Source organism: Botryllus schlosseri, chromosome 16 (assembly GCF_051294905.1).
Source record: "Botryllus schlosseri isolate E-star chromosome 16, Bs_hap1, whole genome shotgun sequence".
Lineage (NCBI taxonomy): Eukaryota > Metazoa > Chordata > Ascidiacea > Stolidobranchia > Styelidae > Botryllus > Botryllus schlosseri.
In genome coordinates this window covers 19,262,661-19,286,686 of record NC_137251.1, presented here as the reverse complement: position 1 = coordinate 19,286,686, position 24,026 = coordinate 19,262,661, and the positions used below count along the sequence as shown (strand labels likewise).

Genomic DNA, 24,026 nt, shown 5'->3' with positions numbered 1-24,026 from the left:
CGTTGTGATGTTTACGACGATGCACGGCAGATACAAAAGATTAACCAGTACGAACTGCAGGTTCGTTGGCGATGTTTTGACGCGCACTGATATGACTGAGAAATAACAGGTATTGCTTTTCGATGACTTCGTAGATACGATGCGCGCGTTGGAAAGCAAAAGCAGCAAATGAGTTCTTTCGAACTCGGTGTCATTTCGCGAAATTATCGCAATCACCATACCTGTATAGTGTATAGTGTATATCCTATAGCAATTTGATGGTACGCTATAGCGTTCTGTCCTACGTAGGGTTGCATTTAGAACAAAAATCAATTTAATAGAGACATGCTTAAAACAAGGCCCTAATTTAAAAGATGTTTTTTAGGGCATGACGTGACGAATATTCAATTGTGACGTCATAGTGGATCGACTTTGACAATTGAAAACATAGGGTGAATATAGCTGCTTTCACGAAACATCTGTACTATCAATGTTGAACTGACTATTTTGAGGGTTTTAACCGTCTCATGTCGATATACGTCGGCTATATCGGGTGGTAATTGTCCGCGGGCTCACACATCATGTTTTATGGAAAGTATTTACACAATTATGGCATAATTTTACAACTTAAAAAACACAATTTTGTTTTTTCAAAAAGGCCTTTATTTAAAACACTGTTTAAAACATGTTTTAAACAAAGTGTTTCTAAACAACGTTTTTTTAATGCGACCCTAGTCCTAAGACTACATCCGGCTTTTGACTGGTGCTATGCATGGATGTCTGCGGACGAGTACCTACACACGTTATGGATAGGATGCCACTGTGTGTGAGATTCGTTGAAACCGGTGGCTATGTGGTCTGCTTCACAAGCGATTGAAGTGTAAATGTACATACCTTTAATCTTACACATATTTTAAAAATAGGAAGTAACCTGGGGATGTATTTTTATTGTTGTTGTAAGAGAAGTCATCACAACAACAGAGCAATAGTGCTTTGTGTCGCAACAACGGGTTACGGGGTTTGAGATAGGTCTCTTTGTAGCGAATTAGCCATTTTGCTGTGTCGAGAGAGGGTTGGTTATTTTTAAATGATCGACAACAAAGTTTGTGTGATTCACTATACACAACCTGTACTTAAGGTGATGCATTGTTGGGGTATTTTTTTGAACCCGTCGTTTGCCAGTCTACTTGAGGCTAGCACGTTTTTACTTCTATTTAGGCATCTGCGGCGGCTACCTTAACAACCTGTGATCACCGGATAACATATAGTCAAAGCTAATCATCGTATTTATGGAAATTTCAGCGAACCAAGCCGTAAACTCGAAATGATTGTGATATCCACTATATAGTAGTTTGCAATCGGTACATCAGGCTTATTGAATGCGTGAAAAGTACCTCATAAACCATATGGGCTTCAGTACTTCGTGTACAGAAGTGATTTTCAACCTTTTTGAGAGCCATCCATAAAAAAATCATCCGCAACAACCAGCCGAAAATTTTCATACAAAGAGAACGCGCACTCGCGCACGCGGGAAGGGGGTATTATACTGTGTCCGTCGCATTTGTACGACTGTCTACTCAGATTACAAGGATACTATTCGGTGCCGATCGTTTCGAAGACTCTCCATATAAATATCGAAAGTTTTGGCCAGAGCGACGGTTATTTTTGACGATACATATTAACAGATCGCTCTCGTACTGCGGCGACCTAAATTATACCTTTTGCGACCCATACTTTGAGAAAAAGGGGGGATGATTTGCGTTGCAGTAACTTGCATATTTGAGTCTGTAATGATGGTGTTTACTGCAATCGTCTAGCCTCTCGCTAACCGAGGCGTTGTTACGAAAATATCATGACTCTTTGTTCAGAGAAAGAAAGCAGCGGAAAGTCAATTTTACGTCGTTTTCCCCGCAGAAGCAAGTTCAGACGGACTGATGCACTGTGTGCCTGCCACTGCATCCGCGTTCTAACCCGACTTAAGGTTGCGGAATAATTATGGTGTGCAAATATTAATACACTTCGGCTGATGCGAAACAACGTTACTTCAAAAGCCGCGATTAGTGGTACGTCGTAAGTCGAACAAGTTTATACAATGGAGTCGCAATTACAAAAGTTAGGGAACCACTGCACTTGAATTTCCTATTAGGTTTTTTGTATTAGTCCACGTCAGAAAAAGCAATAAGTATAGGCTTATTTATAGTTTTTATCCGCTCTCAGCCGCACCACGCTTGTCAGCCGCACTGCAATATTTTTCATCCGCACAAGTGTGAGGTTGAAAAGCACTGATGAATAGTATAGGGCTCTAGGCAGGGAAGAATTGAACCACGTTGCAGTTGAAATATTTGCGTGTATATGCATTATACGTGTCATAGTGGAGAATCCCCGGCAGTGGTTTTCTTTCGGTACTAAAACCACTGCCATCAAAACAGAATCAAAACATCTCCATGAAAACAAAACAACTCCACGATGTCATGGACTCAAGATTTGTCACTAATTTCGTCAATCTGAACTCGAGATTAGTTGATACTTGTTTACAATATCATATATTGTCTATCACTATCACCCCAGGCCGGAAATACAGTGATCATGTGATTGGACTCCCCAAAAATATGCCTTTTGCAGTTGGTTCCACGAAGGTGCGTTTCTCCAATGGTTTTTATTCTCGTCCAATCAAGATGTATTGTATCTTGTAAGCGTACACCGGCTGATCAGGATACAAATACCTGTTGTAGAACAATGCCGCCGTAAGACGTGCCGTGATATCGCCGTCGGAACTACATTACTGTAGGACAATCGATGAAGATCACCATATGACGAATCAAACTCAGATTTGATTACAAAACACTGTCTGGCCAATGCACCAATTCGAATATCTGTTATGGAACGAGGGCCAGTAAAACAAGTACACAACACATACATAATGCGATACCAGTGCGTGTTGCCCGATGATGTTGCTAATTATGTCACTCGTAAGCTTGTTTACTCACCAATCTGACGAATTCGGAATTCATGATATTATGACTGTGCTAGAAGCCTTACATACACATGGGCGTATGTTAGACATAGGCGCGTGGCTGTGATTTTCAATCCAGTTGCTTTACTGGGGCTGGTCCGAATTAAGTAGAAACACGACAAACAAACCACAAAGGTAAATAAAGTTGGAATTGCAGAGGAGGTGAACGTCCATACGAATTCCAAGCCGCGTGGTCTCAACGACAGCTGTTTTGACCGTGCTACCACCGGTACCGAAAACGGCGCTTCTTCGATATACGCCCGAGATCGAAACAGTGTTTCACGTAACACCAGCAAGTGCTTCCCATGAGCACGATACAATTTTATAAACGTCAAAATAAATTGTTTTTTTTGCCTTTGGAGAGACATATATTAGGGTTGGAGGTGGGTTGGGGTCAACGTTGGGGTTAGGGTATCCCAAGATTAGGGTTGGAGCAGAGGGTATTAGGAAAGAGGATGGAGGGATATTAGGGTTGGATGTGGGTTAGGGTAAAAGTTGGGGTTAGGGTATCCAAATATTAGGGTTGGGGAAGGGGGATATTAGGGTTGGGGGAGGGGTATAAGAGTTGGATGTGGGTTAGGGTTAGGGTCAAAGTTGAGGTTGGGATATCCCAGGATTAGGGTTGGGGAATGGGTATATTCGGGTTGGGGGAGGGGGGTCTTGGAGTTGGATGTGGGAGGGTAAGGGTCAAAGTTAAGGTTAGGGTGTCCCAATATTACGGTTGGGGGAGGGGGCTGGATGTGGGTTAGGGATACACCAACCTAAACTTTGACCCCAACCTTAACCCTAACCCACATCCAACCCTAATACCCCTCCCCAACCCTAATATCCCCCTCTCCCCCAGGCCCCAACCCTAAACTTGGGATACCCTAACCTCAACTTTGACCCTAACCCACATCCAACCCTAATATCCCTCCTTCCTCTTCCCTATTACCCCCTCCCCCAACCGTAATCTTGGGATACCCTAACCCCAACTTTGACCCTAACCCACTTTCAACACCAATATTTCCATTCCCCAACCCTGATATCCGTCTATTCAAATGCAAAAAAAATATTTCGACGTTTATAAAATTTTATCGTGTTCATGGGGAAACATTTACGGGTGTCATGGGGAACACTGTTTTTATCTCGGGCGTATATCGAAGAAGCGCCCCGAAAACAATGATTTTTCCCAGAAAGTTGAAGTCATATCAACACGCAACCAGATGTCATGATACAAAATATTGTGATATACCACATACCTTCATTCAAAACTTACCAAAATGATTGTAGTTTGTGAAAGTCTTGTATAACATCAATTGTTGCCTGGTGACGGATTAGTATATTTTATTCTGGACAGATTATGAACAGAGATCTTCAAATTTATCATCGTGAGGGTTGACTGTTTATCGCGGTTGATACCAGATCCAGTCGAATACGCCACTTCAACATCCGTAGCAAATCATGGTATTGCGTCAAATATGCGTTCCATGTAACAGCAAGGATAATGTGTACCGAGATCATCGTATGTACTTATCACTAACCAGGCAATGACCGATAGGAATGCCAATACTACATCGACTGAATAAACAAACCGCGTCGTTTCGCGAGTTTCTGCGGGCCGTTGTTGGTATGATCGGATTACTTCAGTCGATTGGCCTTAGATACATAACGGTTGGCAACACGCTGACTATAGGCACGCAGTGTACGGTATTGCAAACGACACCGGTGCACTCACCACTTAACAGAGTTGATGTAAAATATGTTGTCCTTATAACACTTTTTCTGTACAAGCATTCAATATTGGGTCTAAAGTGTATAGCACACTATTTTTTGTGAGTAAATTGACGAAAACTTATTGTGACCAGTGTGAGCGCATTAGCAATGCGCGAACGCGCGTGAGCAACTGAGCGTTGATCTGGTATAGGAAGATCCGCTATTCGCATTATACCTAAAAGCAGCTGTAGGGCGAATGTGTGAGCACTGAGCATAGCGGTGAAATGATGTCTCTGAATTGCCCGCCAAACTGAAATGTAATCTCTCTAAATTTCAAAGCAAATGCTGTTGGCACAAAACCGCTTTTGCTCTGGATGGGTTAGATTTCACATAGTGTCAATGTAGTGACATTTACCTACGTTTAGTTCTATGGAAAGAATCAATACTGTCGCATCTACGGTATTGCAATAGTATATTGTGATTAAAAAACTCGTTAGCTATATACGGTATCCATCAGCATTATTGCGTATCCAAGTAGCTGCTTTTCATAGAATCCTCTTCGGTCGATAGTCACAACACCGTCAGTACCATGTGGTGTTACGAACGATTGTAAGGTTTGCACATCACGAGTCAGATGCACGTAACTTCTTCGGTTGGAGTACAAATATGACCAGCTCCCATATCGTCATTGCGTCAGTCACCAAAGTACGATGTACAGATTTTTTAAATAAATACAAGCCGGGTAGCAGCTTCACACGTTCATACTGCTGTTCAAACGTCTGGGTTACACGGCGGAAAATGCAATACCTAAATATCACGGACTAGATCAGCAGCTGTCAAGATTATCATCATGATATATCCATATTAAAGGACATTCAACGTAGAGTGCACTGTGATGAAAATACTTAAAATTCGCCGCACATAGTTACAAAACCGTATTTCCAGTCGTAACTATCAGCAAATCTAGAAAACTATGGTTATTGCAATTCTCGCTCGGCGAGTAACCCCTTTTTATGACTTGACTTCAGTCTATTTTATTGCTATCGCGAGACGAGGTGAATGTAGACTCAACACCTCCCTGATTTTACAGTGTTGCAATCTTATACTCATTTTGAATTGGTGATATCAGGAAGCGAATGGATTCCGTCGACAATCTTGACATACCGCCGCACCACTCACAAGAAATTCGAGCAGTTGCGAACAGAGATTTGTAAACCCATGAGTGGTCGGTATTCGTACCCTTGTACAGAACAGCTATGATATGAGATTCAAATTAGACTCTCGGTAAAATTGTATGAGTTGGCGGTTACGTACACACAGCAATGCTTCCGCATTTTGCTTCTTCCAGCGAACGCTATATACACACACGGTACAGTAGTACCGCAGAAAGCACCATTCGAAAAACCTCTTTTGAAACACTATAGTCGCGCTGCCGGTATCCCACTCTGAAGCGAACAGCTGATTTCCCACTCTCGTTTTTTGCGCTCCCGGCCGTGTCGCACGCCGTATTATTTCTTAGTTTCTTTTGCAAATATAGCCGTTACTCATTCCCACTCCTTTGTTTTCACTTCCTTCACAAGACAGCTGTTTCGCCGTAAATGCTCTTCGCCGTCATTGGCGTGTCGTTGCCTTTCGCGGAGTCGGGTATTGATTTTACCCACGCACTATTTCTCACTTTTTGTAGTTCGTACCCGTAGGAAAGTGGACGAAAGTACAATTTCAACGAATCGGAGATACCCGGCTTCATGTGACATGCTCTGTATCTTATCGTGCTAGCGCTTATGCGGTTGTGGGAAACAATTTCCTGCGAATAGTGCTACTTCCCGACACAGCGTACGACGCTGCGTCACGTATGCCGAAACCAGACCGTTTTCGTGTAATCGTTTTCGAAACGTGGTTTCGGCAAACCGTATAATCACATATTTGACTATTATACATGTATTGTACAATGTACAAATAGTAAACTGCATGCTAGAAGTAGTATATAGCGTGTAAATCTTGGGCGTAGGCGAAAAGTATGTATCTATTAGCAAAATCTGCGATCGTGTATCTCATTATGGAAGACCTCAATCCGAAAAAAATACACTTCAAGCAACAATCGCCGATATGCCTATACTTGATCATTGCTACAGTGAATGTTACTTTGAAATTAGTCAGCAGACAACACAATCATCATCACGGGGCCTGCAGTGCATGAGGTTGCAAACACCGCTCGGCAGTGACGCTACATCAGCAGGTCTGCTTTGGGTAGATGATACGGTAGCCAACTAGCCACTCAATTTTCGTAAGCTATATGTAATCCAGTGTGCTGACATGCATATCATGTTCTCGATACGTGCCAACTTGTTGCACGCTGCAACGTTACGTAACTCCAGACTGAGCAATGCGCACATTAAATATTTTGACATTGCTGAAACTGAAATACGTTATTTACCAAATAGCACGTCGCCACCGTAAGTCAAACGTTTTGTCGCGTAAATGCATATTTGCCAGTGCCAATAATATTTTTGGAGATCATTACATGCCAATCACGGTGGTCAATAAACCTGCAGTACTTGGTGCACTCGTGGGGTCGTAATCTTGGTCGGGAAACAACATTTTAAGCAATGAAAGTAAGACACTGGTGCACACGAACGCAATGCTGGAAATCAAAATTAAACGAAAGACACTGGTCGCACCAATGGGCTAGCCTCCCGATTTATTTCGAGTCCCATTCAGTTGATATTCGATAGTAGATAGGCCTATACAGAAGATTAACAATAATACCGGTTTTCTTGTAAGCACTGCATGGCACCAAAATATTGTTACCAGAATCAGGCTATTTCCGCGGTATCAGTACGCAGTATGCGGTACAATACTTCATACTTCTTAATTATTTATCGGAATCGCTTAGCACGTTCTTGTTTCCGCAAGGAGCCAGAACCTTGTGAAAACAGTTCGCAGTTGATTATGATAAACGCCTATACGAGCTTCTCAATTTCACCGGTACCCGCAATGCACAGTTGTGCAGATACGACATGCTTATAAGAACAGCGCCGTAATTCCAACGCCTTATTTGGAAGCGTTCCGAAATCGAGGCAATGGCTATGTGGGAAGTCGTACTTTATTCTTCAATTCAACAACATGAAATATTTTCATGATGACGTGCGACATTCCAGACATTGTTTCGATGGCGCCAGCTCGCGGTCGCGTTAATTTTTGACTTATGAAAATTCGCAGCTGACAGTTATACGGCGCGATCATGTTCCATGTTCAGCGAATGATACGTGAGATATTAAAACCTTATTAACACTGTGATAGTTATGGTATATTTTTTTTATCAAATCAAAGATAAGGGTTACAAAATTCCTTCATATCCACGATTGCTTGGTTGTCTGTCTTGCATAGTACACATATTTTCTAGTTCTGAGGTGGCAGCATAAATATTATCTTTATAATTATATGTTTTAAAAAGTCACGAAACAGCTTATAGATAACGTATGCTTCATTTCAGTAACAAATTCCACGACTCGGCACTTAGTTACGCAGAAGTTCAATTTATATCATTAGCGTCGGCATCAAACCATTAGATCGGATATGGTCACGCCGGTTACGCGAGACGGCTAATATGGACTCTTAGGAAATCTGAAAGATATTGGAGGCTGTCGTCAAGAGTCACCGTCTTATCAAATACAATTATAGGCTATTACATTCGGTCAAAATCACAAGTCTCGCAAGTAGTAAATGGATGTCCGCTATTCAGGCAAGATTTGTTGTTGGTAATGTGTTGTTATTGTTCCCAATTGCTCATGGCATCATAGTCACATCAGGTCTATATTATTTATTGAGACTCCCCGGATGATGGCTTTTAGCACACTTAATTCGCCCTATACTTCTGTAAGACACCGCACACGTAGATTGGATGACGAATATAAGCTTAGGTAAAACTCGTCAGTGGTTTCAAATGCTGGAGTCCGCTTGGGAACCCCTAACCTAGTGGTCTCGACCTTTTTGACCTCTCGACATCCTCTAAAAGGGAGAAATATGCTGCAACCAAGCGCGTCAAGTACCCTGAATGCACGATTTGGGGAAGCTGATGACTAAGAAAAGGTCATCAATCTCCGTCAGTGACTCGTAACTTTTTTCATCCAGCGCCCCTTTTCAGAATTATTCATGTTTTGTCCGCCCCCTATTTTAATTACTGTACTAAAGAGGATGGGGTAGAAATATACATAAACTGAAATTTATTTCGGATAAACAGAGAGATTGCTGCACAATTGATTTTTCAAAATTTTCAAACGATGTTCTTTCAACGCGTTAAAAAGGTAGGGAAATCCTAACTTGGAGATATACAGAAAATGGGAGTAGCATTTCAGCGTGGGCTATGTTTTCGCATGCGGTGTCAACCAGGTGATATTGGATTCCGACATAATTTATGAAATGTCACAATCGAACTGCAATGATGTCAAGTTTACCCAGCACCCCGATATATAGGCTATCAGTTCGGATGCATTGCATTCTGACGTTCTGAGATACAAGGTGTACTCATGGGCTCACACCATCCCCGTGACCGTTCCCTAAGACTCCGCAGAGACACAGTCTCGCATGCAGCCAGGAATAAAGAACACACGACAAAGATTCGGAAAATGGCAATTCATGTTGAACAATGAACTAGAAACGGCAGAAACAGGCTTCAGACTTCCTCCACCACCTTATCTTTTATGTGGGCCAGTGTTCTCTCAAAATTCTTCCGTCGCAAATCCCATTTGTTCACCTGCCTGAAAATAGGAAGCCTTCTGCATTTTAGCGACCGGTATCACACCAGTTGCTTGGAGACGTAAATCGTCGGGCAAGTCAATAAGTCACACGCATGGGCGTAATCGGACAAGTTGATCTCTAACGCCGTGTCGGTCATTTCTATCATACGCCGAATACTGTGTGTTGCGATTTTTCTTTCCGTATCCCTATTGTTGTTGTTTGTGTGTTATGTATTTTACTTAGGGTTTCGAGTGCAACCACTTCAGCACCTAGCCTCGGTGGCTTCGCTTTAAAGACTGTGTTGTATCAAGTCTCACGTCTGTACCTTGGTTATCTGTACATCATATTTTACTCGATCGCAATTGTGCAGTACATACTTGACAAATAAAGATTCACTCTTTCTCTGGATGAAAATAAGTCTCTCTTAAAAGTCGTTTTGACACTTTCCGGTATTCTCACCAACTGGCTGACTATCTCTCTCTTGCTCTCTCTCTCATGTCCAATTTCGCAGAACTATAACGATATATAGGCTACGCCATGCGGGCTATACTTAGTGCAGTGTCGAAAAGATTCGAACAGAGAAAGTTCGCAAAATGCTCCATTCACAAACCTGGGGTATTTCGGAGTGAAGCACGCCAGATAAATGTAGCACGCCGAGAACAGCACCGAACACAGCGAAGTGAACAGGAAACACTGCCAGGCCGCGTCGTAAGACACGTAAAACTCAGAGTAAGTGTCGTACATGGCGGTTGAAGCGTACCGCGACACGCCTATCACGCAAGTCAGCAAACCCGTGATTGCGAAGATAGCTGAAAACGGAAAAGTCGAACTGTGTTTCATATAGCGATGCTTCCGGAAAACAAAACTCTACACATCTTGACTTTGTGCTACTGAATGTGAATATTTCTTGCAGGGCAACATCCATTGTAGTACAGTGATTTTTAACCGGTGATCCGCGGAATAAGTGGTTCCGCGGATACACTCAACGCATACATATGATTTGTGATTACAGGCTGGTCCTGGCCATCATGTTTTGCAGGTAATCAGACCCGGCCAGTAGCCGAATCGTGATTGTTGTAGTTGTAGGCTTACGACGTGTGTAGCGGCGTTCACAGGGAGGTTGGGGTTCGAATTCGACACCCCGTCATCTGAAATGACAATTAGCTTATATCCCAAATATTTATGTGCTCATTTGTAGTTGAGCAATTGGTATCACGCTGTTGCGTTGGGACTGAACAATACGATGGCACGTTCCAAGGTGAAGCCTCGCATTTCTGAACTGGTCGCTGGAAGGGAACAGCAGAAATCAGTGATTTGCAATAGATATTCATTATAATGTTTTCGCTTTGTGTGAAATTATAATAGTTTTGCTCTTCTAACACTTTGTTGGTGCACATGTCATGTTGAGCACCAGCCATCTACAGTAGCGTATTAGATGTGTATTGTGGTAGAATTTTGTTCTTGTGACTCAGCTAAAATTGAGGGAGGCCTGCGAAGGCCTGAAGATTAGCGTAAGTGTTCCGCGTGTTAGAATTTATAGAACAAGCTCGCTCTAACTCACCAGAAGCTACATACGCAACCGCACATGAAGTGGGGCTCACCAGCCGATGAAAGTTCGCAGGCGGTGGATCGAACATGAGTCCAAACGTCTGAAATCGCAAAAACAATAAGTACAGTCGTCTGCCTTATCGATCTGAACGATATACACTAGCCCACCAGCAGGACCGCTGTGATGTAGGTGAATATTTGAACGTAGGCGCACAGCGTTACTATGGAGGAGCCGTCCCAGAAGCAGAAGCTTGCGTCGGAGCCGCATTCGCTCTCGAGACATTGTTCTTTATACTAAGAAGGAATTGACGTGTATTGACTACATTTTGTTAAGTGATAGCGGGATAGGAACTGTAGCTATTAACGCAGTTGAACTTATTTGTTACGTTGTCCAACAGAGAGATATAGTCTCATCACAGAACATGCCGCCGAACGCCTCAGTTGCCGAGAAGTACCCATACTTCCCCTATACAAACGTCATACATTATGGTTTTCAACTTTCATTAGAAGATTGCTGTTGCTGCGATGAATAAGTAGGGTTTCAAGATTTTTTGTACTTTAAATAGCGACGTTCACTACAAAGAAACACATGGGGTCGCTAAATTTCATTTCTGCTGACAAAACAAAACGAAATTCCCCGCTCACCCAATCTGCTGACTAATAAAAAAGACATTTTTGAACGGTAATAAATCCATTTGCATATAACGGACAACATGTGAAAAAGCGACACTGTCCCGTCTAAATCTATATGATCAAGCATCACAAGTTTTGAAAATCCCCCAAGTAAGTATACATATGTTTTGAATAACCATGAGACTAATTCCATGATAGCAATATCCATTTACTCGCCTCATCACCAGCATCATTTTATTCCTACTTTTCTATGTATTCAAGACGCTACAAGAATTGTAATACAGTGAAAGAAAATAAGGAAGTCGAAATGCGTAGATGAACGTAGAGCTACAATGACGTTTAGTTGAGTGCTCGAAAGCACGAGTATTACTTTGGAATATTCCCTATACTTTAGCGTAACAAAACACTGGATGGCGATTTATATCACATCAGATTGATGTCATGAATCGCCATGCTCACAGAATGTGATGATAGAGCGGGGATAGCCCGAGCTGCATTTGAGTACAAAAAAGCCTACCTCTGTAAGCGTTATGCAGTCCCCCCAATCGTTGGCGGGAGGAATCATCTCGCACAGACCATTGGCACTCATGCCAAATATAGTCTCGGTACGATTTTGAGCCGAGTTGATATCAGTTAGCAGTGCGCTCACTTCCGGCACTGCCAAGTAACTCTCGGATTTCGCCTGTGAATAAAACGAATGGTTTTGATCCGTGCAGGGTTGAGCACAATGATTCGAGTGCTGGAATCTGAATTGAGTGATAATCCTAATGAATCGAGTCGAGTATTGAGAGTAGATTGTATCGAGTTCTGAAATTATATGCTCCCTGCCAGTAATAGTTAATTTATAAACGAGAATTATAGTTTTGATACGATTGTCCACTGTGAAAAGCTGCAAACCTCTCAATTGGTCACATCGCGACATACGAATCATGTAGACCAGTAAAACGACACCTGTTAGTGGAACTATGACAAATCTGTGTAGTCGTGCTACACAGTGCAGTGAAATAGGTCGAAAAGATACCAAATAACTTTAAATGTAATGCAGAACTGGCGTTATATTCTTTGTAGTCGCATAACATGTACACATATTTGAACTTTCACTTCATTCATACTGTTCACGTCATAACGAGTGATAATCGAATACTCACAGTGCTATCACCATCAGTGAATCTCGGTTGTGAATCTATGCTGCTTGCCTGCTTGCACCACTTACTCAAGTGGATATGTGTTTAGACTGCTTCTACTTCGAAATTTCAGTTTTTAGGTAGTTGAGCAGAAAATTACGATGTTATTGGTACTTCGGCTTGATTATCAAGCATGAAGACTTTGACCATCTCCGCCTGTAAGCTAGGTAATTGGGTGGTTTATGACTTGAGAGTGTGATTTTGGCAATGATGATCGGGATGCTTAGGCGCCGAACTATAAGGTATGCTAGACATGCCACGCATAGGATATACCCTGTAATTAATGTGGGTACATGCGGCACGCCTCAATTTCGTCATCAACCTCGCTGGCCAACTGTGCGGTTCGAAAAATAATGAGCATTGTGTATTTCGCAAAGTGTGTTGATGCTAATCAGAAAAAAACTGTAGCAACTCTTCAGGTGTACCACAAACGTACATCACTAATTGTGACCTAGTAAGCAATGTCGATCTGGACCCACGCGCGTCGGACAACACCTCAACCTCTCATGATTAGACGAGCAAATACACGTTAGGTTCTTTCTAAATTGATTTGTTTTTGCTCCGATTAGCGCCGCAATCCGCGTTGTCACGTTCACAATAATTATTGAGCCAGATTTTCGTGATAGTCTTTCTGATCGGAGTTCTAAATTGGACAGTGTGGTATTGTGTATGACTGAGAATTGAAATTCATACCTGCTCATGCGCAGAATCGTTACTGCAATAAGGCTTGGCGAACGTTAATCTGGAAATGCAGCGATGCACTCCAAATGCGAACAATTTCAGCGATGTGAACTCAACTTAAGTGTTGCAGGTTTACCTAGGCTCCTACTCGCCACCTCATCCGAGTTAGCGGTGTCTTACAAAAAGCCTAGAAGTGGGCCGTGCTATAAGTCGGCAGTTACGGAAAATAATGAACAATATCGGCCTGGTGTAAATGACCAAAGTAGTCGACAAACACCATGAATACCACAAACAAACAAACAAACTGACTTGATGCGCATTTTCTGGTTTGTATTTGTAATCATCTGTTACGTGTATTTATTCTTGTCCGCTTGATCCACTAATATTCCCGAATTCTTGCACAATGATACTTGTCAATGTCAAGTTTGGTTCATTACTTACACGACTCATCGTGCGCTCAAATACATCCTCAAATATTGATGCAACACCTCATTCTCAGTGACCTAAATCTTGACTTTATTCGATTCGTTTGAACGGGAAGCTTCTATATTCGAATACATTGATCGATGCAATGCATGGTAACGATCGTGCCAATATCGAATTTAGAACATTTGGGTATTTGATGGAAAGCGGGTTTCTATTGATAAGATCGCGACATGCGTTCATATTGCTCTTGCTGCTGTTACATTTGAATTAGCGCACGATTTCAACATCAAATTGGATGGTATGGCTGATATTATTGAGTTCAGTGCTTGAATAAAAATTTCACGTTAGTATTTTACCGCTGTACACACCAATGGCATTGGTAAAGTGCGCTCTCGTCAGACTATGACGTCATCGATATAAAGTGACTGTGACGTTACAAGACCCCGCATACCCACATAAAATTACGATGAGGCGCCTATGCCTGTGATGTATACGAATGTGTGTGTGTGTGTGTGTGTGTGTGTGTGTGTGTGTGTGTGTGTATAGTGTTTATCACGTTAGGCTATCGACTTGCTGCTTTAAAGACATCCATTATACAGTTGGCAGATAAAGAATTTGAAACCTCTTCTTGGTTCTTCAATGATTCGGTGAGGTAATTTTCGCGGAAGAGCTTGAAGTGCGGGTTGCAAACGATGGGTTTGACACGCAACTCGGGTTTGGAAACGTTCAGGATAATCGGCCCGTGAACGAGCAGCTCGTTCGGTATGCTCAGATAGAGGTAGTTGGTGGACGCGGAGGCGAATAACAAACTGATGATGTAAATGTTTGTCAGCTGTAATAGAAACATATTGATGAGATCAAATTCTGGTATAAGATTGTCGCTACATCATTAGGAAATTTATCGTCCCACGAGATTACGGGACGTTATATGATATGTCCAGGCCCGTAACTGCCGCACCCCAAACCCCCCAATTGAGGGGGGCGAGCTCGCAGGGGGCCCAAAATTATTTCGTGAATTAGCATAAATTAGAGAGTATGTTTTGAAAATTTATGCAACTTTTTCAAAAATTTTTCGCGCAGGGCGCGATTTCAAGTTGCCAATTATCTTGATTTTTGGGTACTCTTCCCCAAAGAAAAAATACGCAAGATTTATGGAAATGGGCATATCGGCGTTGGCCATTACCGCGCCACGACGCACCAAGACATATAAAGTAGGTCATGTAACATGCGCCTCCAAGAAGTTTGCCAGAACGATCGGCAGCGAGAAAACCTTGGCCGAAAAGGACTGCCCTAATGCTGACCGAAAACTTCGTTATATACAAAATTCAGTCTTGGCAATCTGAACCTCACAAGACAAATACCATCCCGCATGGAAAAATTATATGCCAGTGAAGAAATACCAATTCGAAATCGTGTGCGTCTTTTACTTTCCTAGCCTACGTTATGGCGATTCTATATTTTTTATATAGCAGACAGGAGAGAGAGAGAGAGAGTCTTTATTTTCATCGAACCAAAATACATAACAAACGGCAGTGATGGTGGTACAGAAAATATGCGTGCACAGTATTCGGTATTAGATAGGAATGATCGATAAGACCGTGAAGGTCATCTAGTCTGATCACACCAGCATCAAACAGGTACACTTGACTCTGAACAGTCTGGCTGTAAAGAAATGTTTAGTTGAAGGAAAATAGAAAAAAAATAAAACAATGGTGGCAAATGATCAATGAAGCAATGTCTGGGCGAGGTAGGGCAACAGTGTTAGTGTAACGACAAGAGGTGATCAAGTAGGGCTTTTTTGAATCTATTATAAGGCAATTCACGGATATGTGGTGGTAATGCATTCCAGATGATAGGTCCCGAGTAGTCGATAGATCTCTTAGTTAGGTTGCTGTTGGGTGGGGGTAAGTAGATGTTTCCTTCAGACGAGGATCTCGTGTCATGAGAATGGACATGTTTAGAGGTCACAAAATAACATCATGCTAAGGATTTATACCAACGGGCCCTACAGTTTCCAAGACATCTCACTCAGCTCTACCGGTAAATCTGATTACCTGAGGTAGAGAGGACAACAAGTTGATAGCAATATATTTGCAATTCCCGATCTTATTCACCGATTTTATCATGAATTTTCGAAACTTTTCGCGCTTCGCGCTGGCTCACTCGGCGGTACCACTCATTTCGTGGCAAAAACGAACAAGATGGTGCGGGGTAGGTTTATCACCCTATGGGAGCCCAAGACCCAAGATTTTTTGCGGGTCCTGACGAAGTGCTGTTTCGTAACTGCCAACGGGTATACGCCCGAAGATGTTTAATTATAATATTGAGGGGTCCTACCTTTTCAAACACGTCTCACTCATCTCTACCTGTAAATCTGATAACGTGAGCAGAGAGAGGATAAAAATTGATAGCAACATATATGCAATTCCCGATCATAGACCATTTTGACCGATTGAATCATGAATTATAGAAATTTTTCGGTCTTCGCGCGATTTGGCGAGAAAAGTTGACCCACTAAACGGCCCTCAATGTAGATGATATGTAAGTAGCGGCAATCAGCGAATAGTATGAGTGGGGTCTGGGGGTCTGGGTCTCAGTCCGACACATGCCTTCTCATTTTTGTTGCTTGCTTTTATCGCAATCTTGTGGTGTTTAGTAACGCTAAAATTAATAACAATAAATTCAACTCAATGAGACCGTGGGGGAGTTTAATAACAAAAGTGAACGAAGCAAACGTCACTAATGTTCGGGTAAGGTTCATGAAAGGCCATTAAACTCGAGATTTATAATTTTCGCTAGTTTGTAGCTTGAAGCACTGTTAAAACTGCGATTTCGTCTCAAACTATAGTTCGTGTTAACGAAATACAGAAGAGTGAGATTGCAAGACGGGTTTAAGGCAGATTGAACTGGTGCCGAAAAGCTGCGATGAGAGTACATTTGCGATGTCCTGCAGTGTAGATCAACATTATTCAAAGCGACATAGAAAGTATTTTACTGTATAGGTACTTACTAAAATCATACTTCCGAAAAAATCGATCTTATACCACAGAGGAAAACCTTTTCGAGTCGAGCCGACCAGGCCCTGACTCCGTACCTCTTTCCCCATCCTCCCTGTTAGGGAAAGGAAAGAAGAAAAAAGTAAGAAACGGATGAAAACTAATTCCCCTAGCTTTCACACTATCGCCATACAATAATAACTGCGTTCGGAAATTATGTATAATCTCATTATTTTGTATTATTACGACAATCACTTCACGTCACGCATGAGAAGATCAGATACAAACTAGATACCGTGAGCCATTAGAGCGATACATTTATGAATGTTCGTAAATTATATCAAATAATATACGCTTAAAAATAAAATTTAATCAATATTGGTAGCATTAGATTGACGATAAGTTGAGCTATCTTCCTAAATTTCGTGTTGCATCCATCATTCTTGGGAGTAATTATGTTACCCTCGAGGTGTCGCTACATCTATAAAAGTTTCTGTTTACGTCTCGCTCTGACGTGTCCACGCGTATAGGGGAAAGTTTCATTGATCTTCAATTTGGGGTATGACCCAGCGTTTAGGGGTTTGTAATGATTGCTAGTGGTCGTTGTTCCTATATTATAAAGATGAATTATTTACGAATGTTACGATACCCGAAAGGCTTTTGTCTGCTATTTTCGACTTTTGCAACAGACCATCACAAAATTCGTCATTTATTTTATTGGTATTTGGTAGCAAATTAAAATTACCAGATATATAGTATTTTTATGATATATATCGTCAATATGCGATGGAAAATGTTGAATATAGAATCCGGAATATTCTTCATGTTCTGTGATCTAAAATTAGGTGTATTGTATATGACTACATATATATACAGCCAGGTATAGGCAGCAGGGTAATCTCACTGTTGCCCTACCTCGCCCAGACATTGCTTCATTGATCATTTGCTACCATTTTTTAATTTTTTTTCTATTTTCCTTTCCTAACTAAACACTTTTTTACAGCCAGACTGTTCTGAGTCAAGTGTACCTGTTTGATGCTGGTGTGATTAGACTAGATGACCTTCATGGTCTTATCGATCATTCCTATCTAATACCGAATACTGTGTACGCATATTTTCTGTACCACCATCACTGCCGTTTGTTATGTATTTTGGTTCGATGAAAAATAAAGACTCTCTCTCTCTCTCTCTCTCTCTCTCTCATCCCGTTATTCCCATTAGCAATGAGACAGTGATGTAGTTGAACTTGTTCTGCAGTTTTCCGACTAAGAATCTAATAGTGACATCCTATAACTTGGTAGAAATCTTGGTCAACAATTATACCCGTCTGCTACATTGAGAATTGTGGGCCAGATTAAAATCCCGGTATGTTTAGCGTAATATCTTTGGTGTGCCAAGACGGTTCTCAGCGTCACACCTGTGTGTTATCAGTAGAATCTTTGGTGTGCACGAGACACCGATTCCATATTGGATTGTGGGCATGTCAAATAAAGTAACTGGTTCACTTATATGCGGACTGTGGAAAGAAATACACTGGTATATATATCGCGACGGAAAATTGTCAATCTTGAAGCAGAGATGACGGTCACCGTAGTATAGGAGCTTGAATCCCATCTGTTTGCGGCTACGGTGCATCACCTATGCTACATCCCTACATGTATCTGAATCTGAGAAGCTTTGATGCGCAATGATATCGAAAATTCTGTAAATATGTCTATATATTTTAATTAAACTACAATACATTTATGACAGGGTTTTGTTGCAAAGAGGGTGTGCAGAGTTATGATCAAATGGTTATTTGTTTTCAATCTTTTTTAACCATATATTTTCTGATTCGTTTTTTTTGGGTCAGCATTTATTGAAACCGCAATATGGCTGGTTGCTGATCCTGATCAATAATGTATTGACTGTATATAAGGACAGTGTAAAAATTCAACTTTGTTCATCAGTCTTTCCAGCGATTAAACAATAGCTTAGTCACAATGGTGAAGATCAAACAACTGAATGTGACGGCCAACTACACATGGAGCCCGAAGGAATTATACCCGATTCAGGTCGTAACGGCCACTGCTGCGCAACAATTGGATGCCAGCTTTAGCACAAACTCGAATCTGTCTTTGCATACTGTGGACTTGTCTGACCAATCTCTGGAGCTGACACCGGCTGGCCAGATTAGTATTCCGAACAGGTGAGACTATTATTGATGTAATAATTGATGCGGGGATAAATCAGTATGTAAGATACAGCATGTTTACATATGTACCTTTTACGCTACAACAAAAAGTTTGTACCGACTGCCGGCTCTACATCATATTAAAAATAATTTTGTATTTCTTCGACCATGCCTATTTCAATTCTGTGGGTTCATCATGACTTCACAAAAATGTCATTCTCACTAAGGTGCATAGCTTTGCAGAAAATACTATCAAAACTATATTATTCGTTGATGAATTTACTCGTAGTTTCAGATTATAGTAGGCTACTTGGTAATTGAATAATTGCCCATTCCTAGTAATAATAATAATAACATTATAATCAATCATGGCAGTGGGAGTATGTATATTTCAATATCATTATCTACAAAAACACTGATGCCAAAATAATAATAATATATACTTTATTGCTGTGCTGAATTTTCATATCTGTACCTTCAGGTTTTACAAGGTTATATGGGGTTATGGCGGACTCGAGTCTAAAGATGACAATAGAGGACTTGTCATATGTGGAGCAGATAATGGTCTTATCAATATATACGACCCAGCAAAACTGTCAGAATCCTCTGATGATGCAGCGTTAGTGACCTCGAATAATAAACACACCGGACCAGTCAAGGCTTTGGACTTCAATCCATTCCAGGTGATCCCAATAATAAAATCAAGAAAGCTTGTAAGTTGGGCACACTGTGAAATATATATTGAAATTTGTATTTAGAAAAATTTGTACGCGTCTGGAGCTAGTGACAGCGAAATTTTTATTTGGGATCTGAAAAACCCTGGAAATCCGATGACCCCTGGGAAGAAGTCAGAACCGCTGGTGCCGATCAGCTGTGTTGCGTGGAATAGACAGGTATGTTCGGTATTACACACAAAACTGGGTAACCACATGATTTGATTGAGTGGTATGCTATTTTTAGACAGTAGCCTATTCTAAAACTAGTTAATTGGTAGTGTTTAATAAGTTTGTTTGTGTCCACTAGCTTCTTTGTCTTTGCATAACTTCTAGGCCGACTATTTACCTGATAACTTTAAGTACCGTAGTCAAAGTTTGTCTATCAACCATCAGCATAATTAGGTATACAATATTTGTTCAAGTAGAAGTAAGAACTGGTGTATTCGCAGTTCTTGCGTAAATGGCACCTTGACCATTACTAAATTATACATATTGCTGTATGCGGCTTGTAATTTTATCATTTGTAACTATTTTTGGATTGGGCAATGTACGATTCATCTTCTCAGGTTACTTTTTGATAAACATAGTCCACAGAGGGGTCTTCTCATACTATGTATTGTAAACCACTATGCTTTTCCAACATTGGTTTTATCATCATTATGATTGGGCATGGATAACTTAGTGATCACTATGTTTGTCAGAGATATGTTATCTAAAATTGGGTTGCAGAGCATGAAGCTTCTAGTACGCCTGCTCTGAAGCTTTCACTTTGTTTGAAATAATACTGGTATTTAAAAAAAATCTGCCTGAACAGAGTCTTACAGCAAGACATGTAGTTACGTCACGTCGTCACGTCGGCAGAGGTGGTCAAAGTAGTCAAGAAAGCTACTCAGGTAGAAGTAGAAGTAGTGACGAAAAAAATCTACTCAAGTACAAGTAGAAGTACTTCTTCCATAAGCAACCTAAAACTACTAGAAGTAGAAGTAGAATTTACTGACTTTAAAAGTACTCAAGTAAGTAAGTATAGTTGTGAAAACGATCCTAATTCGTTCACATGGATTGTAAAAAGGTGCAAATTGAGCTATGCGAAGGGTGACGAGCTTGATTCATGTTGATGCATACCAGCAGGTGTCCAATTTTCGATAGCATAAGCATTTGTCCACATCATAGGATGAAAATGATAGTATTAATATGGACATGCGATACTTATCCTCTGTTTTCTCGAACAGCACGTTTTAGAAAATAGCATGGTATGGCGCCATCCCCCATATTATATGGTCCGTAGTTTAGTCGGAGAGCAACATGGGGAAGTTGTATAGGATACGGTGTAAACACTTTGCGCGATTAGTAAACGTTAATAAAAATATAAGGGACCGTGAAAATGCCATATTGTGTAGCTTTATTTCCGGAAATTAAAGGCATTACTTCACTTGCTTTTATACTTCAACATGTATTTTATCCAGACAAAAGAACTGATATCAATTATAACTCAAAGTATATGATACTGGGAATTGAAAATAAAACATAAATACTACGTCTAAAAGCGGAACACGTTTTACATGCCTTCAGTCCAGAAAGTTTCAAAGGCGGTATGCTAAAACAGCACGAAAACTAACGAAAAAGTCAGAGTCCACTTTTCCAGGTTAGGACGTGCCATGGTCAGTGGACATGCTAGATTACGATATGAAAAGTAAATGATAGATTGCGAAACATCAGTTTCAAACGATATGATGAGCCATATATACTGTGATGAATTATTTCATATGGGCGAAAGGCGACAACGTGGTGTGAACGCAGGGATATCTAATTCTAGATATCCCTGTGTAAACGGAATCACGCCAACCCGCTACCTAAATTATATTCATCGATACTTTTGTGAAATCATAATGGTAACCCCGTATCCACTGCGCGCGAAGCGCAACGAAAATTCTGGGGTTTACTCGACTTTTATGAAAATTAAATGTTAATGCTCTGTGAAAACAGCCCCGAAATTCCTCAGGCTATCTTCCTGATTGGAAGATTGAACTACTTCTACTTGACAAACTGAAAATAGCGAAAAGTAAGTAAGTAGATCACAAAATATTACGAAGTAGAAGTAGCAAAAATCAGATCTACTTGAGTAAGTACCAGAAGTAGAGGAAAACTACTTGGGTACTTTGAAAAAGTAGAAGTACTTCGTTACTGACCACCTCTGCACGTCGGTGACTACTATGGCCAGTGTTACTACTCCGAACTGGTTTAGCTCAGTTCAGCTTATTGTTAATACTTTTATCCTTTCACAAACACCAAGATTGCGATAAAATGAAAAAATAGGTAACATAAGATGGTACGATGCAATGTGTGGCTGAATCAAGTGGTCAGGCTAAGAATTTTTGGATGCAGCAGTATAAAATAGCTTTTGTTATCCTATCTGTTGAATGCTTTGTATTTTGGCAAACCACTGTGGACTGTCTGTGATAATGTAGCTTCTGTACTGTCGCTATTAAAACAATTCTCTTCTGTTAGCTTACAAAGAGCAGGAACTTTCTCCACTCATCCACTTGCGAATGCTGAATTATTTATAGGAATGTTTCAGGCCGTTGTGCAATCGCATGGTTTACCATTACCAGGTACAGCACATTCTTGGGTCCTCCACCAGTGTCACGTCGGGACCCTCTTGCTATGTGTGGGATCTGAGGAAAAATGCGTCCATCATCAAAGTGCAAGATTCGTCTGGGCGGGTATGTGTTGAAAGTCGAACATGTTCACGGTGTTATGATACTGATTTGTGAATAATCCAGGGATCACGTTTGATGAAATATCGACCGAGTTTGTTAATTCTTATATGGAGCACAGGCAATTTCCCACCAAAATCTTGTTACATCTTGAATTTGGACCGTGGATAATAAGTTGAATCATTTACGAACAAATAGTCCTGCTGTCCTGCGTTCAGCCATACTGAATTGAGTGCTTGTTACAGACAATATCATGGTTTTATTGCGTATTGACTGCAAGCTTTCTGTCAGGAGGGGTTGTAATTAAATGAAGATATTCAGTCTTCAAAAGAGTCTGATTGGGGTTTGTTCGAGCATGAATTTATTGACTGCCCACACTACTACAGACTCCTAACAAAATGCAACAAGATATCACAAATGATGATACTGGAATACGGAAGTACAAATAAGAAGCTCTTCTCTGTGATGTAGTTAACAAATAGTCAACTGATGTCAAATAATGGAACCAAGATATTTCAAATGATACGTTTTTTTAACGCCACCATTTCAGTTGGAGGGGAAGCCGTATTTTTATATCACATTTATACGTGCTGCATGTGTTATCTTATTATTCTCTTGCAAGGAGGAATTCATTTCTCCAATTTTGAAGCTGCAGGTTTCCGCCGGTGCCAAACACTGGTTTAAAATCACTTGTATAAGTCTAGTGCACGATATACGATGTTTATCTACATAAATAATCAACGATATAATGTCTTTTCTTTGAAATCACCGTATTGTTTTCCAGATGCAGTGCAGCGAAATTGCTTGGCACCCGGACGTGGCCACTCAGCTCGTCCTAGCATCAGAAGACGACCGTTCACCGGTGGTGCAACTGTGGGATCTGCGATACGCCAACTCTCCATTAAGGGTGAGTTCTTTCCACTGTAAAGAAGTTTTACTTGTTATGTAATGCTGTGCTGTTTTTGAAATAGTCAATGGAACATCATCAGAGGGGTGTTGTGTCAGTGGCCTGGTGTCAGAGAGATCCGGACCTGCTGTTGACTTGCGGAAAAGATAACCGCGTGATATGCTGGAACCCGAATGCGACTCCTCCAGAGGTGAGTGTGATGTACAGTACGTACTATCACTGTATATCTCTGCTTGAGTATCATAACATTAGATCCTAATTCAGAATTGTACAAACTGTTGGATATTCAAAATGTGCGACTAGAACTACTCGCTTCCCTGTCCACGCCACTGTTAGTAGTGATGGCTGTGAGCTAGTAATGGCCGCATGAACATCATACAACAGAACATGGGTATCACGATTTATGTCAGATGACGTGTTTTCTAGGTGTTCGGCAATTGATATATTATTTTGAGTGTGTAACTAGAACTACTCACTTCAACATCTGCAAATACTCCATACTATTGTAAAGTGCCCAACAGCTGTCAAAATTCAACAAATATCACACTCAGACTTCAGCTCAGTTCAAACTGCTCAATTAAAAAGTACAGCTTGTTTTTAACAAGTTATGACACACTGAATCAC

At 41.0% G+C, this 24,026-nt stretch overlaps 2 protein-coding genes across 10 annotated transcripts in view; one reads left to right on the top strand and one right to left on the bottom strand.

Annotated features, from left to right (window-relative positions):
* Positions 1-9,304: 9,304 nt before the first annotated feature.
* LOC145458898 (uncharacterized) lies at positions 9,305-17,110 on the bottom strand. 2 transcript variants are annotated; one of them, XM_080337403.1, is made up of 7 exons: positions 16,907-17,110; positions 14,519-14,728; positions 12,123-12,287; positions 11,141-11,266; positions 10,986-11,073; positions 10,035-10,233; positions 9,305-9,459 (listed from the first exon to the last, which is right to left on the bottom strand). In XM_080337403.1, the coding sequence occupies exons 1-7, from the start codon at positions 17,000-17,002 to the stop codon at positions 9,360-9,362; spliced, it is 984 nt and encodes a 327-aa protein (XP_080193529.1). In that variant the 5' UTR covers positions 17,003-17,110; the 3' UTR covers positions 9,305-9,359. The 2 variants fall into 2 exon arrangements, with proteins under 2 accessions (XP_080193529.1, XP_080193530.1); XM_080337404.1 differs by having other exon boundaries at positions 9,305-9,444; positions 16,907-17,109.
* A 1,700-nt stretch (positions 17,111-18,810) lies between these two features.
* The window catches only part of LOC145458893 (protein transport protein Sec31A-like), a 42,875-nt gene continuing 37,659 nt past the window's right edge, over positions 18,811-24,026 (top strand). For all 8 annotated transcript variants that reach the window (XM_080337396.1, XM_080337395.1, XM_080337399.1 and 5 more), the window contains exons 1-6: positions 18,811-19,080; positions 19,547-19,748; positions 19,824-19,958; positions 22,391-22,501; positions 23,280-23,402; positions 23,467-23,592. In XM_080337396.1, coding sequence (XP_080193522.1) covers positions 18,875-19,080; positions 19,547-19,748; positions 19,824-19,958; positions 22,391-22,501; positions 23,280-23,402; positions 23,467-23,592 — 903 coding nt within the window. In that variant the 5' untranslated portion in view covers positions 18,811-18,874. The remainder of the gene's footprint in view (positions 19,081-19,546; positions 19,749-19,823; positions 19,959-22,390; positions 22,502-23,279; positions 23,403-23,466; positions 23,593-24,026) is intronic.

What these genes read in the sequence shown, in the direction of transcription:
- LOC145458898 (XM_080337403.1), bottom strand. Translation starts at nt 17,002, where the DNA reads ATGGGGAAAGAGGTACGGAGTCAGGGCCTGGTCGGCTCGACTCGAAAA. An exon ending in CATTGAAGAACCAAGAAGAG is followed by an intron (nt 12,288 to 14,518) that starts GTTTCAAATTCT and finishes TTTTATTCACAG; the next exon opens with GCGAAATCCGAGAGTTACTT. An exon ending in ACTGCATAACGCTTACAGAG is followed by an intron (nt 11,267 to 12,122) that starts GTAGGCTTTTTT and finishes ATTCCTTCTTAG; the next exon opens with TATAAAGAACAATGTCTCGA.